The sequence below is a fragment of the Mixophyes fleayi genome, chromosome 9 (assembly GCF_038048845.1).
Source record: "Mixophyes fleayi isolate aMixFle1 chromosome 9, aMixFle1.hap1, whole genome shotgun sequence".
In the NCBI taxonomy this organism is placed as follows: domain Eukaryota; kingdom Metazoa; phylum Chordata; class Amphibia; order Anura; family Limnodynastidae; genus Mixophyes; species Mixophyes fleayi.
In genome coordinates, this window is record NC_134410.1 from 105,402,384 (window position 1) to 105,420,508 (window position 18,125).

The window sequence follows — 18,125 nt, forward strand, 5'->3', positions numbered from 1 at the left end:
AAATGTGCACTTTTCAAGGCAATACAGCTGAATTAGGTGTTTTAAATGATTAATAAGCCACAACCCAAACAATTGTCCTCATCTCAGAGAAGAAAAATATCCCTATCTCTACACCTATAGCTAATGGTGACCAGAAAAGTAGGGAGTTGGGAATGCAATGCTAATAATCACAATTCAAGATGGTTTCAACCAATGGCAAGAGTCCTATAATATGCATTTTCATCCTCTCTATTCATCATCAGCTATTTATATAGCGCTACTAATTCCGCAGCGCTGTACAGAGAACTCACTCACATCTGTCTTGGATTAATAATATTGAAACTAGAGGCAGCAAAAGTTTCCTCCTTTATTGCCCTGGAGGGACAGCATGTAACATGGAATAGCACTGCTTATCTTATGCTGTACCGTATAAGAGTTTATATTACACTGTGCCGTGAATGGGATCTTGTCTCTATCAAAAGCCCTTGGAAATGTATTAAAAAAGATGAAGCGAGATGCAGAAATAAAATTCTTCTTGGTGTTAGTGTTATGAAGTGAATGCTGGTCAGGTATTACATGGGTGAAGCTCTGGAACACTGAGAAATAGTTTTAAATTAGCGTCAAGATGCTCTACCTGAATGCATTTCATATACAGTATAGGAACAGTACAGGAATTTTCCATTGCATAGGATCGTATGTACAGATGCTTGAGGTTGTCATGTCTGTGCTGGTTGAGTAAACACTGATCATCCACTCAAACCAAAACAAGTCACCACCGAGATACCCGGATTGTAAACAGGTTTGGAAAAGCTCATAGAACACACAGTGGTTAGAACACATCCAGACCTTCCAGCGGTTAATGTCCTTTTCATAGAAAGTGCAGTCATAAAAGAGGCAGTTCTTTTTCTACATTTCCATCCACTTAAGACCACGGTGTCCTCGGCTTGGAGATGGATGGACGAACTGTACCCTTTGGAGCTGGCTTAGAGCCAAACCAAGACATCTGGAAGGAAACAATTACACCTGAATGGAATGCATTCATAGTCCTCAAAATGTAAAATTGTCAAGTTTCCTAAACAGTGATTTGATCTCATACAAGCTAGTGTTCCCGGTGGGTTGTCATTTATACAGATCTAAACCCCAAATTGGATGGACTAAAAAAATGGCATCTGAAAGAATAATTTCATCTGGCCATTCCTCACGAAAGCACCGCCCCCCCCCCCCCCCCCCTTTCCTCCTCCGTTACGCACTCTTCCCCCCCCTTTCCTCCTCCGTTACGCACTCCCCCCCCCCTTCCTCCTCCGTTACGCACTCTCCCCCCCCCCTTTCCGCACTCTCCCCCCCCTTTCCCCCTCCGTTACGCACTCCCCCCTCCCCTTTCCCCCTCCGTTACGCACTCTCCCCCCCCCTTTCCGCACTCTCCCCCCCTTTCCCCCTCCGTTACGCACTCCCCCCCTCCCCTTTCCCCCTCCGTTACGCACTCCCCCCTCCCCTTTCCCCCCTCCGTTACGCACTCCCCCCTCCCCTTTCCCCCTCCGTTACGCACTCTCCCCCTCCCCTTTCCCCCTCCGTTACGCACACTCCCCCCCCTTTCCCCCTCCGTTACGCACTCTCCCCCCCCTTTCCCCCTCCGTTACGCACTCTCCCCCCCTTTCCCCCTCCGTTACGCACTCTCCCCCCCTTTCCCCCCTCCGTTACGCACTCTCCCCCCCTTTCCCCCCTCCGTTACGCACGCTCCCCCCCTTTCCCCCTCCGTTACGCACTCTCCCCCCCTTTCCCCCTCCGTTACGCACTCTCCCCCCCTTTCCCCCTCCGTTACGCACTCTCCCCCCCTTTCCCCCTCCGTTACGCACTCTCCCCCCCTTTCCCCCTCCGTTACGCACTCTCCCCCCCTTTCCCCCTCCGTTACGCACTCTCCCTCCCCTCCGTTACGCACTCTCCCCCCCTCTTTCCCCCTCCGTTACGCACTCTCCCCCCCTCTTTCCCCCTCCGTTACGCACTCTCCCCCCCTCTTTCCCCTCCGTTACGCACTCTCCCCCCCTCTTTCCCCCTCCGTTACGCACTCTCCCCCCTTTCCCCCTCCGTTACGCACTCTCCCCCCCCTTTCCCCCTCCGTTACGCACTCTCCCCCCCCTTTCCCCCTCCGTTACGCACTCTCCCCCCCCTTTCCCCCTCAGTTACGCACTCTCCCCCCCCCTTTCCCTCTCCGTTACGCACTCTCCCCCCTTTTCCCCCGCCGTTACGCACTCTCCCCCCTCCCTCTCTGTTACACACTCTACCCCCCCTCCCCCCATAGCCCTAGCTCTAACTTATCAAATAGCATTCAGAACGGGGGCATAAACCTGAAAAGGGCTGGGGTCTGCAGGTGAATACTCAAATGCGCTACTTTACTGTGTTTAGAAACAAATTATATGCAGAACTAGATAGTCTATAGCTGTCATTTTGTTGTAACATTCACATATGGGCAAGAGAGTGGAATAAACTATCAAAAGAGGCATTTTATTTGATGTACTTCAGCTTTGTATTTTAAGGAATAGAAGCAGAAACTGGCACGGTGTTATGTAATATTTTACCTTGTATTCTAAAGTCTCTTTAAGCATATTTTCTTCCTCCACAGAGAAGTTGAGCAATACTGATACAGCTTTAATAAGATGGAAAGCCTAAAAACATATTTTAAAACAACATGTAATTAGTGGTTGTGTAAGCTTTTTTTCATTCAGAGGTCCTCTTTTGACATGGCCTAAAACAGTGGCAGTAACCTGTGACTCTTTAGGGTTAAATCTCCCAGAAGCCATACAGAACACTGCTCTCACATGATTCATAAAGATGAAAAGAAAGTATAAAAAGATAGGTTGTGTTAAACACCGCTGACCTCCATACATTACATCATTGTCAGACAATTCCTCACCTCTGCTTCCCGAGCGGACATGAACTTCAACACAACGTGTTTTAAGTACTCAAAGTTTATCTCTCTTAAGTCATTGAGGTCAGCGTTATTGGTCACCGTGAGAGAAGGTGCTGGTGGATCGGGGTTCAACTTCTCCTCCGTTTCTGGTTTAAGTCTCTAGAAATAAAACAGTTTAGTAAGGTAGAGAAGAACTGCTGTAGAAAGTAGGTTTGGGTCCTACAGTTGTAAGTCACGCACAAGGATAATGAGAAGGTCACAGAATATAGTACCATGAATTTCTGAGACTTGAGAGTAGGACACTACTTTTTTTTTAATCATATCTTGTTACTCAAAGAAATAAAGAAAACCCCAACTAAGAACTCATTAAATTAAGTTGCATTATAATACAAGATGCGTTTTTGCCCTTTTATGGTAGCCCAAACCCTGAACCCAGTGGTGTCCAGTGAACACCACTGTATTTAGTCCAGACCTGGCCAACCGGTGGCGCTGCAGGGGTTGTGAAACTACAAGCCCCAACATGCTTCATCAGATAGCTGGGAGGGCATGCTGGGACTTATAGTTTCACAACATCTGGAGAGCCACAAGTTGGCCAGGCCTGATTTAGTGTACCTCCTATTCTGCGCATTAGGGGTTGTACATTTTTTGGGTTTGTTTTTAGATTACCTTAAGTATTAAAACACATTAAAACTTGCACAAGTTGTAGGACCAATACATCTAAAGTACAAGTTACCCTATATAAAACTGCTACTGCAATGTTCATAGTTTTAGTGCTTACTGTTAAAGCCTGTTCTCCTATGCAAGGACCAAGACAGGAGATTGTACATGGGGCCTCAGAGGTAACCCACCTATCTCACCCCAAGTGACCAACAATGCACGGCTGTATCAAGGTACAGAGGGAGGCGATGTAATCCCATCAGGAGCCGGCTGCTAACAACTTCCCTATCACGCTCCATGTATCAGCAGAAGCTGTCCCTTGGTATATTGGAAGTTGGAACTTAAAAGCCTTAATTGCTATATGAAAAACTCCAGTAAAATGTAATCATTTGGAATATAGCATTTAATAGATTCATGTGTTTTTGTTTTTTTTAAAGTTTGCTACACAAAATAACCTTTATATTTTTTTTCAAGCATGTAGAATTTTTATAACCCAGCCCAGCATTGCATAAAATATATGGAAAGCAGGCTCTGAATATGTCATAGCTGAGTAGTTTTCTAAAACATTTGGGTTACCAATACCCACGAGTCCATGGAAACTCTAACGTTCATGTACTCGCTTGCAATGGACAGGAAACATTGTGACAGCTCTCTGGGTGCAGACTCACATGAGCGTTGCATCAGTCAGTGCGGTCATGGATCATAGGGACCTTTAGGGACACACGGACTTATCAGGTAAGACTGACAAGTGCAGTCAGGAGACTGCTTATGGATTAATAAGGTAAAATCAATGGATGTATTGGGGTAAAAGGCCACTGTCGATATGTGGTATTATAGGAAAATGTTTTGGGTGGACATCTGCTTTAAAGAGGGTGGTTGTCCAAAATATAAACAACCCCTTTAAATGACATTGCAGGCACTAGAAATGTTTGTTAAAACAGAAAAAATAAAATAGCGTGTAATCAGCTGTATAGTGAATGTAGATGTCAAACATCTAATTTTTTCAAGGTACAGGAACATTTACAGATGTACTTGTGCATTTTACAATATTCTTTTAATATTAGCTTACCTTGTATTTTACATTTAGTGCCCGTAAATAAAAGGTCTTTATTCAATAGAGAAGAGGCGGCAGACAAAGCAAAACAAAAGCTCTTCTGAACATGCTCATTCCCATTTTATCTCCATATTGTGTAACTGTTATGTACTACTTAGTACATACAAGCGTGTTATCTTGGAGAGAGCAAGTATTGAAATTAAACAAGAGGAAGAGATAAGGAGCAGTGCGGGGAGGTGCGCTGTCACAATGGACAGACTAATTACCTGATTAGCAGTGGGTCTAAAAGCAAAAAATAACCTGGAAGACTGGGTCCAGACATGTAATCTAATTAGAATCATCAGGAGAAACCAAGGTGAAGGGACCCTTTTTAAGAGTATACACTAAACCAAATTATCTATCCACCTACTCACCAGCTCCTTCTGTAAGGTTTTCTTCAACTCTGCCATCCTCTGCTGAAGCTGTTTTATAGTCTATGGGAGAATAAACCATGTGAATCTAAGTCTAGTATTACTGTATAAAGGAGAGCAAACCGTGAAAAGCATTTGCCGCTATTTTGCCACATTCCAATGTCAATATCAGTGATTTCATTGTACGGTACCCATACAAGTTATACCTTGAAAAGAACCAAGAATGCACAGGTGGTCAATTAACTAAAACTGCGGTAAAATAACAATTATATAAAATATTACATAAGAAAACAAAATAAAAAAATATTAAATAGAAAATATCTCAAATAAACTTGAGATCACATATCAATAAAATCTAAAATGTACAACCACTCTGAATAAACAGCATGAGTTGAACAGATGACCAGAAAGACCTTCTATTGCCCGATGACACTGATGTATATAATAGCCTGGATTAATTCAGTTCAATGATACCATGAGTGATCATGGAGGAGCAGGTGTAGCACCTGAAAAATCATAAAACTGTCACTGGAATTGCAAAAACTCACATAGTGAATGACAGCAGTAATGTAGCATTGAAATCACTAATGAATCAAAATGATCTGGGAATACACAGGTCTCAGATAATGCCCAACTTCGTGGGAAAATTTGGAGACAGTCTTACCGGACCTCTGTGCAGTCCCACTAATCGTGAAGCCCAGCTCCCTATGCCGCTGGTCGGCTAACTCCGTGGAGCTGACGGAAGCAAATAATGAAGCTGGAAGACGTTCCTAAGTGAAACAATGCTAAATCAGAGTTCCATGATCGGCGTTCCATGTTTTTGTTTTGTTTCTGAGGAAGTTGCCCCCCTGGCAAGGAAACGTGCAAGACCTGTATGCTACATCGCTATTTGAAAAGCATCCAATCCATCACTCTGGCCAAGATTCCAGTGGTTTGTTTCTTTTATCAAGCTGTGTATATTGTGCGCACTCATCCAGATTCTTTGGACGGAGAACATACCCTCAGCCCCGGAACTCTGTGATTCAGCATTGTTTCACTTAGGAATGCCTTCCAGATACATCATTTACTTCCGTCAGCTCCACGGAGTTAGCGACCAGTGGCCTAGGGACCTGGGCTTCACGATCAGAGGTCCGGTAAGACTGTCTCCAAATTTTCCCAAGAAGCTGGCCATTATCTGAGACCTGTGTATTACCCCATCTTCTTGATTCATGCGTGATTCCAATGCTACATTACTGCCGTCATTCACTATGTGAGTTTTTGCAATTTTAGCGACAGTTTTATAATTTTTCAGGCGATACACCTTGTCCTCCATGACCACTCATGGTAACATTGAACTGAATTAATTCAGGCTATTATATACTTCAGTCTCATCAGGCAATAGAAGGTCTTTTAGGTCCTCTATTCAACTCATGCATGCTGTTTATGAGTGATTGGACATTTTAGTTTTTATTGATTATTTTATTGATATGAGATTTCAAGTTTATTTGAGATTATTTTCTATTATTTTTGATTTGTTTTCTTATTGTGTAATATTTTATATAATAAATTGTTATTTTTACCGCAGTTCACAGTTTTTAGTTAATTGACCACCTGTGCATGATTGTTTTCTATATATTTTTTTTGGGGGTTAGCAGACTTCACCATCAGGTACACTTTGACTATTACCATCTCTAGTGCCCTTAGTATATCTTTTTAAGTTATACCTTGATCTTTTTTTTTTCCCAGAGGACTTTGAATTATCAGAAAATAGCGTTAGTTTACTTATACCACCCATCACTACAAAACAAATCTACCAAAAATGGCCAAAAAAACATTTAATGGAAATCGGAAGAAAGTAAACTAAAGGCAAATGTGCGATTTATTTTGTGGTTTTGACATCAATCCTCCTTTCCAAATAAACAAAGGGCCAGGATTCTACACATTGCTTTTCATAATAAAATATCTGTTTGAAAATAAGAATGCATTTTTTTTTTCTATGAATGAGATGCATAATATATGGGTAACAAGCATAACATTTTAAAAACTAGACAACCTACTGCATCAAATAAGGGTATCCTCTGAGTTTATTGAAGCCAGGATTGGGGAGATGTGGGCACTTCATCATCAATATTTATTTATATATCGCCACCAGATTCCATAGCGCTTTACAGTTGGAAACAAACACAGTAATAAAACAATACTGGGTAATGCAGAGAGGTAAGAGGGCCCTGCCCGCAGCTTGGGCACTAACACTTTCTGTAGTGAAGAGTATTATTGTCTGCTAATCAACAGATAATAACTATTAAGGGGCACAGAGGTGGACTCTTCTCATTCAAAGGAGGGTGTCCCTGAGTTTCAGGGTCCAAGATGGAGGTGACAGAGCATTTTTGGTGTTCTCTTCCCATTCCCTAGTCCTTTATTATTTTTCTGTAGGCATTGTGTGAGTAGGTGGGGCTTAATGATGTCACCACAATGACGTTCTGAAGCCCCGCCCCAGTTGACCACCTAAAGGCAAGTATAATTTTAATGCCTTTGCACCACTTGTGGGCGAAGGACAAGTCCCACTTGTATATAGAGGGCACGGAAAATATATATAATTTTTCCTGCCAACCTCACCTTGTTTTTTTCTGCAATTTGTTGCTCCATCTCTCGGTTCTCCTTCTGTAGCTGCACAATATCACCCACGGTCACATCTCCGTTAGGTTCCCGAGTGCTTGTACCATGCAGACGTTCGTGCAGAGTGGAGACCTCTTCCTGCAGTGAGGACACCTAGCAAAACGCGCAGTGGAAAAAAATAAAGCTTGTTGCATAACATAATGAAAAGTACGTTAAATCAGAAGGCTTCTGGACTGCACAATTATTAAAGAGGAACTCCAACCAACATAATTTTCATGCAGCTATCCCCCAAACATTTTCGTTGACCACTTTAAAAGGCTGTGGAAGAGGGTGCGAGTGGGAGGTTCAAAAGCTGCAATGTCCGCGATTAGTCAAACAGCCCCCTTGAGCGTCACACAGTCCTGGTTCTTAGTCTGCGCAGCTCCGCGCGGGAGGTGGACCTATAATACTCCAGGTGGTAGTACGGCTTTAAGGGTCTTTACTAGTACCTTGTGGAAATGGTGATCAGGTGATCACTATGAAAACTGCTGTAATTATACAACTGGCAGTTTTTACAGTGATCAACAGAAAAGTATTTCAACAAGCACAGACGCAGGGTCACCTTCTGGGTAACACGCAACCACCTGTAAGTATGAACCACTTACAATCACCTTTTACCTTGCGGTATGAGACCAGACAAGCCAGCAAGTAAATAGTCACAGCTCTAGTCATACCTGGGACTCGCTTGCCAGTAGCGCATCCTTCTGCTCCTGTAGCTGCACCCTGACAGCACTGTCGAGTTTCTCTGCAGTCTCCTGGCTCTGGGTCATGTTGGCTCTGCAAGTCTCCAGTTCAGATTGCAACTGCTGCATTCGTAATACGATGACATCATAATCTAACAAGAATAGACAAGTAAGGAGACAGCACCATGGACGGTGATCACAGAACGATACGGTAAAACAACATGACTGTATTCCAAATGGTAGACAACAATGCGCACCCGGCTATACATTCTGATCACTGCTAATCTACCACATCTGTATCTGGCTCTATGAAATGGTCCCTAAATATGCACACAGATCTGGTTACTCAGAAACAGTATTATGCAGACAATTAATAAAAGATGGAGGTACAATGTAAGTTAAGACAATGGAGCTGAACAATGATCTCATTGATAATAAATAATTCCAGCTTTAAATGGAGCGAAAGCTCTTGAGGCTGCGGACTGTCAGTGGTAGAGGCGCATGGAGCCTCCAACTGTACATGCTATATACTACTTCAATATGGGAGCTCACCTCCCTGCAGTGTGGCCGCCTCTTCATTCTTTCTGGAGAGCTCCTCCTTCTTTAGGGAGATTTCCTGGGTAGTCACCCCAATTGAAGCCGTCAAGTCTGCCACCTGTCATTAAACAGAGGATTGATGAATGTCGATACCTTCTGTACAAACATTATAAGGCACAATAACGGTCACCTTAATAAATGCTAGGGCAATATATACTGAACGCATGTAATGTTTCTTTAGGTCTATGAGCAAGTCCAGGGTCATCACACAGTAAGTACACAGAAGTAGCCCAATGATCCATCACTCATCTGTTATATACTGAGCAGTTCTGTCTCCTATGTCTGCAGTCACTCACTTGGAGGATTGGGCGGCCAAATGGAATATGAGGTTTAACATAGATTATTATTATTAATTTTTATTTATAGGGCGCCACAAAGTGTCCGTAGCGCCATACAGGGACAAACAAGTACAATACAAGGTGGGACAGCACGGTACAATAAACAATAAGCACAGTAACTCAGTAAGCTCAAAGCACAGCTAGAGAGAGGGGGAGGGAAGACCAGCAAGCGCTGGAGCCCAAGAGGAAGGGCACGGATGACGGGGAGACCCCCAGAGGGGTGGGGGGAAAGGTAGCTGGAGAGCAGAGTTAGAAGTGAAGGAAACAGGAGGAGAGATGGCCCTGCTCAAGGGAGCGTACAATCTAAGGGGAGGGGTAGACAGACAGAGAGACACAGGGATGAGAGGGAGAGAAGGGGGAACGGGGGCAGAGTCAGGGGAGGGGGAAGAGGCAGAAAAAGGTAGGAAGTTAAGTGGGAGACTGGAAGGCTTTGAGAAAGAGGTGGGTTTTTAGAGCCCGTTTGAAACTGGACAGATTAGGGGATGTTCTGATGGAGGGAGGGAGCTTGTTCCAGTGGAGGGGGGCAGCGCGGGAGAAGTCTTGTACACGCGCATGGGAGGAGGTGATCAGAGGGGAGGAGAGGCGACGGTCATTGGCAGATCGGAGAGGGCGGGATGGAGCGTGAATAGAGATGAGGTTCGAGATGTAGGGAGCAGTGGAGTTGGCGAGGGCCTTGTATGTGAGAGAGAGGAGCTTGAACAGGATTCTGTAGGGGAAGGGGAGCCAGTGAATGGGCTAGGTAGAGGGGGGAGACAGAAGAGGAGCGACGAGAAAGGTAAGATAAGCCTAGCGGCTGCGTTAAGAACAGAACGAAGGGGAGCGAGATGAGAGTGGGGGAGGCCAATGAGGAGGAGGTTGCAGTAGTCCAAGCGGGAGATGATCAGAGAGTGAATAAGACATTTGGTGGCATCTTGGGAGAGGAAGGGCCGAATGCGTGCGATGTTACGCAGCTGAAAGCGGCAGGATTTAGCAAGAGAGAGAATGTGAGGGGCAAAGGAGAGAGAGGAGTCGAGGATGACACCGAGGCAGCGAAGTTGGGGGACAGGGGAGATAGAGGAGGAGCCGACAGTGATTGAGAGGTCAGAGGGGGAGGAAATATGAGGGGGAGGAAAGACAATGAGTTCGGTTTTGGCGAGGTTGAGTTTAAGATAAATGTAATGTAATAGATAAATGTAAGGTTATGCATTCAGGGATCAAAAACAAGAACGCAATCTATAAATTAAATGGAATTAATTTAGGAGAATCTATAATGGAAAAGGATTTGGGAGTGCTCGTAGACAGTAGACTTAGCAATAGTGCTCAATGTCAAGCAGCAGCTGCAAGGGCAAACAAAGTATTGGCATGCATAAAAAGGGGCATAGATGCAAGGGAAGACAGTGTAATTTTGCCACTGTATAAATCGTTGGTAATCTTGAATATGCAGTACAGTTCTGGGCACCACTCTATAAAAAAGATAATTTGGAACTAGAAAGGGTTCAGAGAAGGGCGACAAAATTGATAAAGGGTATGGAGTCATTAAGTTATGAGGAAAGGTTAGCCAGTTTAGGCATGTTTACTTTAGAAAAGAGGCGTCTAAGGGGAGATATGATTACTATGTACAAATACATTAGGGGTCAATACAGAGAGCTTTCATGGGAACTTTTTACCCCAAGGACCATACACAGGACACGTGGTCATCCCCTAAGGTTAGAGGAGAGGAAATTTCACAACCAGCAAAGGAAGGGGTTCTTTACAGTAAGGGCAGTCAAGATATGGAATTCATTGCCAGGGAAGGTTGTGATGGCAGATTCAATAGATATGTTTAAGAAAGGGTTAGACAAATTTTTAGCGGAAAGATGTATCCAGGGATACGACCGTTAATTTAAAATGAGGGATAGTAGTGGATATAGGGTAAAAATAGGACTGCAATATTGAGTCTGGGGGATTTTCACAACTGAAACAGATTGGCGGTTGCTTACTCTGGATTAAGTTCAAATATAAGTGCAGGATCGCAGGAGATCCAAAATAGGTTGAACTTGATGGACTGGTGTCTTTTTTCAACCTCATCAACTATGTTACTATGTTAGAACGTCTTGCTGAACAGAAACAATGAGGAATTACAGTAAACCATGAGACAAGCTGAGGTAGGGATTGATGCAATGTATAACAATCACCACAGGTGGCATATTGACATGCACACCTTACTTAATAGACATCAACCACTCAAAATTTAACACCTGCATTCAATGTGTGTATTATAAGCCACATTCATCATTGTGTAGATCTTTATTATGTGATTGGGCAGCACGGTGACATAGTGGTTAGCACTTCTGCCTTACAGCACTGGGGTCATGAATTCAATTCCTGACCATGGCCTTATCTGTGTGGAGTTTGTATGTTCTCTCCGTGTTTGCGTGGGTTTCTTCCGGGTGCTCTGGTTTCCTCCCACACTTCAAAAACATACTGGTAGGATAATTGGCTGCTAACAGATTGTCCCTAGTCTGTGTCTCTGTGTTTGTCTGTCTGTGTGTGTGTGTGTTAGGGAATTTAGACTGTAAGCCCCAATGGGGCAGGGACTGATGTGAATGAGTTCTCTGTACAGCGCTGCGGAATTAGTGGTGCTATATAAATAAATGGTGATGATGACCTCTTACTGGTTGGCTTTTCTCCAGCAATCTTTGGAATTATTAGAGGTTCTATAAACTAACTCATACAGAACATTTGTAGTAAAACATAAGGGAGTTCTAGATGTAAATGGAAGCTATACCCTACACATAACAATATGCGCACGTGACATTATGCTGGGCACTATGTAGTACACCAATGTCTATGTAATCTAGGCCCCATCAAATACACAAACTAAGATAAATACAGAGGAATAACTTTTTAGTTTGCATTTTTTATTGATTTTACATCTGAAAAGTCTTGCATTGCAACAGACCCCCACCTGGTTTAATATAGAAATAGATTTTCATTTAAACCCAAAGCACACAAATTATGTCCTATTACTATAAGCTAAACCATATAATTAATAAGTCCCTGGACTGCAGATCAGTGGTTGCTTCTTCCCAGGTAGCTCAGTGATTGACTCATTTGTCCTTCAGTAAGAGTTTCAGGTACTACTGTACCTCAACATTGCGGATTTCTCCTTGCACCCCTATATGGGGGGGGGGGGGCGAAGAGAAATCCGCGATGATACATCGGTGCAGAGTGCCTTCGCGACCGTTCCGGAGGCATTCTGCAGCCGGCTGAATATGCCCAAGTCAAGTTCCTCACTTCTCTAAACACAAATATACAGATGTGAAAATACTTGCCCTAAGCTGGCAGAGGTCCTGAATATTATAGACTTAGATAGTTTGGTCACCTTATTAACAAAGAATATATAATTAGGAAGGTTTTATTTATGACACAGACAATTAGAAGATAGGGTAAAGTAAATCTTGTTGTACATGAACACACCTTCAACCTCTCCTGATCAGCTTCACGCATCCTTAGAGCAGTTTCCAGGTTTTTGTGCTTTTCCTTTAGAGACTCATTTTCTTGTTCCAGTTGACTCTGTAGAAGAGGACGACAGAAAGTCGACTAAATCAAAACACAGGTTGATTGAAATTAAATGCTCTACATGGGTCAACTAGGTAACCGAACCCAAAAACAGAGGATACAATAAATGTCTGAAGAATCCACCAACTCTTTCCAAACCAGGAGTGATTTTGTAAAATCTGGTCGTACAACAGGCCAGGGAACATCTGAATAAATGTAATGGAAGTCCTGGTCACTTATCTATAGCATATATGTAGGTGACTAACTAGCAACCCAACACCCACCTATCAAATATGACGTACTTTGTGAAAAGAATTAACCAAGAACAGGTTTGTTTTAAAGTGTCCTGGTTTGTTTTCATGGAGGGGGGTAATTAATTAGCCCCGATGTTACGCTGGATTACGCCAAATGTTATCGCGGCTGCGCACGTTTTCGGCATCACAGATTTCTCCTTGCACCCCCATACAGGTGTGAAAAGAGATCCGCGATGTTACATCGCAGTGGAGTGGCTTCGCAACCGTTACGGAGGCAACTAAACACGTCTTACTGTCTGTGCGGGATTGGTTAGGTCTGTGTCCCCCATGGCTGATGTTTCAAACTTAACATACCTAAGTTTTGGCTTAATAATGTAGGAACGTAAATATTTAAATAAGCTTCTACTTTAGATTTATTAGCACTTTAACTATTTTTTCTGACATCCCCTATATGTTTATTGTTGATTTATAATAAGAAATAAAGTACCAGATAAAACACTGCTTACGATATTGTGCTGCGACGACGTCCTATCGAAATCTCGAGCGCTTTCCAGAGCAGACACCTGGGCCTCGAGCCGCTCTACCTTCTCCGCACACTGCTGCTTCACAAGGTGCAGCTGATGTGTCAGTTTACTGGTCTCAGACTTCAGCTCAGACTGCTGAATGTACAGTCCAGGATCCAAGAAAGCAAAACAACAACTTTCAAGTCTTCGTGAATATGCCATCATCATAAAACATCACTTAACGTTTCAGGAAACATTTATCATTCAATCGAAAGTAAACCAAAGACGAGACAGAAGAAGGAGGGAAATGTGCATATAACCAGAGAACACAAATCAGACATTAGCTTGCATAAGGCTAATCAAAGCGAATGTCTGATTGGCTGTTATGGGGTATGCAAACAGCTGTATTTTAATAGTAAATAACCCCTCCGATTGGTAAGTATTGATTTGAAAGTAAAATATAGTTCTTTTAGGAATCTTCTGAGCCACCAGCAATGACGTTATGTGCGTACGTGCCTGTAGGTCAGCAGCCCTCCATGAATGTAGATTAGAAACAGTGGTAAGAGTTTGAGATTAATAGAAAAACATATACATACGTACACATGAATTGATTTCTTCCTCTTTCTCCTTAAGCTTCTCTTCTCCAACTAGTAGCCTTTCACTGACTTCCTGCAATGTATGCTCTAGATGCTTGAGCTGTTCGAGAAAAAATAATAAAATAAATCAGAACGGCAACTCTCTCATCTAAACTCCATGGGGTAAATGTATCAAGCTGAGATTTTCTGACGGGTTTCATAAGTGGAGATGTTGCCTATAGCAACCAAATCAGATTCCAGTTAGCATTTTCTGGAGTGTACTAAATAAATGCCAACTACAATCTGATTGGTAGCTATAGGCAACACCAACCCCGCCGCAAAAACCTGCAGCATTTAACCCCAAGTAATGGTTGGTGAAAAACCCAATTAAAGCACATGTACTATTATAATTAACAAGAAACGAAAAACACTTAGAAAAATACAGTTAGGGAAATGCAAATAATACGCTCTGACCTTTGAGGCGCTTTCATCTTTAAACTGGTCCAATGCTTTCTCCTTCTGATGTAGCAAATCTTGAGTCTCTTGCAACTTGCTGTTTAGCTCTGCAGTCTTTAAAGGGTAGAATGAAAAGAAGCAGTCAGCACAGTTCAGACTGAACGTACCATGGCTACGTGGAAAACATCTGTGTGTACAAGTCCTATAAAATACTGCTAGATAACCCTTCATCCCTCAGCTGTTAGGATAGCTGATCATTAGGACAAGAGCCGGAGATTCTGATCTAAGAAAACACTGCGGACACAACTAAATTAACTATTATCAAACTATAAGTTCCAGTACGGTGGGCCCTAAAGTTACAGGTTGCCCACATCTATACCCAGTGTGCCTAGGCACCCCCCCCATCCCCTGCTCCGCTCCCAGTAAGGGGTACATCACGCCATACTTATTATAAAGATTATTAGACTATAAACATTACTCCAAGCAGTATTTACATGCAGGAGAGTACAAACTTGTGTCACGTCTGACCGTTGTTGTGCGTTAGACCTTGTCACAGTATTATGAATTGGTATATTGGACATTTACCTGGGATTCCATCTGAGTGACTGTGTTCAACTGCAGAGTCTTGGTCTCAAGCACCTGCTGTGTGGTCTCATTCAGCCTCTCCTCCAGGGCATCTTTCTGCAGATAGTAACACCAAGCTGTGTGTTGGAAGGGGCAAATCCACCAAATACAACGGCTTTTAAGGAATACCGACCACCAAACTAGACATTTACATGCTTCTCTTTGAAGGATTGTTATAAGGAACTTACATTTTACGTCACTTTGGTTAGTGCGCTAATATGGATATAGTTTACAGTGTACATGGATGTGTCTTCTTATCTGTAGGTTTATATTAATTCCTATGAGCTCTCAGCTTTTCATTTATCCTAGGTGTTTATCCTAACCAACGTCTCGTTAGTCCTTCCACAAACTGAAGAGTGGTTCGCCAACTATGCAGTCTAATGTATCGGTGAATCTTAAGTTTGTCTGCCTTCGGCATGCGGTCCAAGACGCCGACACTACCTGTAAAGGTGGTTTCTCTGGACCGGGAGAGGCCCTGTGGTTCAATTTGCCTCTTGTTCGGAGTAGCACGATTCTCTGCCCAAACCATCTCTCAGTCAGGTACTTCTAGCTACTAGAGACTGGTACCATACATGCCTCAAAGACTGAGGAGCTCCAAGCTGGGTTTCTTTCTTACGCCTACTGTAGGACATGCAAAAGATACCAGATTGCAACACTATATATTAACAGCAAACCCAGATCACAATGAAATGGGCTTTGCAAAAGACAGAAAATCATGAAAATAAGGCCAGGATGTGGTATGTTCGCTTGGTGGGCCTACCCAAGGGGCTTGTGGTATCAAACACAGCGAGTTTCTTTGAGGATTGGTTGAAGTCAACCTTTGGAGCAAATAAATTATCCCCCTTGTTAATGATAGGGCGTCAGTTTACGAAAGTCTTATTGGATGCATCCTGCCCAATAAAGTAGAGATTGGTGATTCTGCGCATTTCTTTAGCAGTCCCTTTGATGCTACAAGATAGATAGATACCTATGTGACAAATTGTTGGGCTTTGCCAAAACCCTGCTGGATTGTGAGGGGACCACATTACTTTTGAGTGCACATCGATGCTTTCCACAGCCCCACAGACATAACTAAATGTGTCCAAAGAACTGCAAGAACTAATGTTGCTACTATACTTTTGATTATACTCCACATTGTGATCGAATAGTGTTCCCCTGCGAGCGTTAGGTTGCAAGCATTGGTATCTTCAGCTGAAGATTAAAGATGGGAGAGTGATAATATAGTTAGTGGAGTTATTTCAACTCTTTTTTTTTTTTGCACTAAGGTTTCTCTGTAAAAGTATCTCCTCGTCCTTCCCTGTTTGTTCAAGCTGCTCACATTTTCTGGGGACAGTCCTGTATTGTTATGGAAAGTTTGGGGCACGTATAGCCAATAACTAGTCTTTTAAGCTCTTTCAGCATTATAAAACCTTTATAGTGCTATTGTAAGAGACAAATTTTATGGGTTCTAAGAGAAGATCCTAAGAGTGAGTAGCCTCTGCTTACCATGCAGTGTTCACCAATTATGTAATAGAGGTATTAATTTTGGCTTCTAAAACAAGCCATATTTCCTCTGAGTACAGTTAAGATTGAGATTAAGGTTTCTGGTAGTTTTACACTGGGCACCGTGTATCACCCCCCCGGCTTCTTGATATACTATCTCTAGGATTTCATGGTGACCTCTGTCCTCTTTGCAGTGACAGGAACCACTGTGATACCATGTTTATTTCTGAGTGGGCACAGACCAGATATACATGGCAATTATTGGTCTCATCCCTCATCCCATCAGACAATATCCAGATTTGACCTTGGATTATGTTCAACAAACCAGCTCCCTCCGGCCAATTCTGCTAAACATGTGGAAAGGGAAGTGTTTGACCGCTCACCTTTGGTGGTCTCTTTCTCCTTACAAAGTTATGGGGCGCTTACTTGGACACTTTGTAAGCACCCAGCTTTCTACTAATGGAAAACTACTTGGGGGAGATTTATATCAGCACATTGGAATCTTTTCATTCATTAGGAAGACTTGGAGGAAGCTGCGGCTCAAGCAGAGCAACGACTAGTGACTCTCCCACTGATGACCGCTCCAAGAGGATGTCTTAGTGATACAGATTACTTCTTCTTAATAAGAGTTGCTGTATGAACTGAAGTTTGGATAAGAATGATGACATGCTCTGTGCTCTTAGTGACGTTTATCATATTAAGGATCAGTGTCCTGATTGACACCCGCTATGATTAATAAAGCCTTCTGAGGTCCTGGTATGCGCAGCTCCCCAAACGGTCAGAAAATGCTGGTAGGTTCCTGGAGACTTGTTTCATGGAGGACAGGGACTCTGAATGCTATAACTGCCCATCCTAACTCGGAGACATCTGGGTCCTTCAAGTGCAGGGAAAATATAATACTGTAAAGCTACCCCTCCCCCCCCCCCTCCCCGCATTTCCTTCCCCTATTTAGTTGATTTAGGAATTTTTCCAGTCAAGTTGAAGCCCCAATAGTTGTAATTCCTATGAAGGGTAAGATCTGTAGGAGTGTGAGCTCTGTAGACCAAACTCACTGCTTTCTAATGGTGTTAAAATGCTTGCAAAATTATTAGCAACGTTGTGTCCTTTTTATCCATCCCAATTAATCTTGTTTTATGCCTGGTACGATGACAAACATTCATTTGTTGAGGCTGTGGTTCTAATCCATGCTGTAACCTTCATCCACTCTGAAAAGCCTTTTCACACTGTTGAGTGGTTTGTATTGGAGAAATCTAGCTTTGGTCCAAAGTTCAGCAGCCATATGAAATGAACGTATACCGGTAGGACGGGACTTATTGAATATAATGTAATAGTCTGCTTCTTTCACATGCTGTGGGTGTCTCTGTTTTCTTGAAGGGACTTCGAGGCTTACAAATATCTGAATCCTATATGTCTACTAGGTGAAGAGGAACCAGGGCCCCCCGGCTTGCTAACCGC

General features: G+C 43.1%; 1 protein-coding gene across 3 annotated transcripts in view; it reads right to left on the minus strand.

The window, feature by feature from the left end:
• Positions 1–332: 332 nt before the first annotated feature.
• The window catches only part of GOLGA1 (golgin A1), a 35,088-nt gene continuing 17,295 nt past the window's right edge, over positions 333–18,125 (minus strand). For all 3 annotated transcript variants that reach the window (XM_075184771.1, XM_075184769.1, XM_075184770.1), the window contains 12 exons: positions 15,150–15,245; positions 14,583–14,678; positions 14,134–14,229; positions 13,537–13,689; positions 12,696–12,791; positions 8,875–8,977; positions 8,314–8,474; positions 7,601–7,753; positions 5,009–5,068; positions 2,888–3,043; positions 2,553–2,639; positions 333–982 (listed from right to left, as the gene is read on the minus strand). In XM_075184771.1, coding sequence (XP_075040872.1) covers positions 902–982; positions 2,553–2,639; positions 2,888–3,043; positions 5,009–5,068; positions 7,601–7,753; positions 8,314–8,474; positions 8,875–8,977; positions 12,696–12,791; positions 13,537–13,689; positions 14,134–14,229; positions 14,583–14,678; positions 15,150–15,245 — 1,338 coding nt within the window. In that variant the 3' untranslated portion in view covers positions 333–901. The remainder of the gene's footprint in view (positions 983–2,552; positions 2,640–2,887; positions 3,044–5,008; positions 5,069–7,600; positions 7,754–8,313; positions 8,475–8,874; positions 8,978–12,695; positions 12,792–13,536; positions 13,690–14,133; positions 14,230–14,582; positions 14,679–15,149; positions 15,246–18,125) is intronic.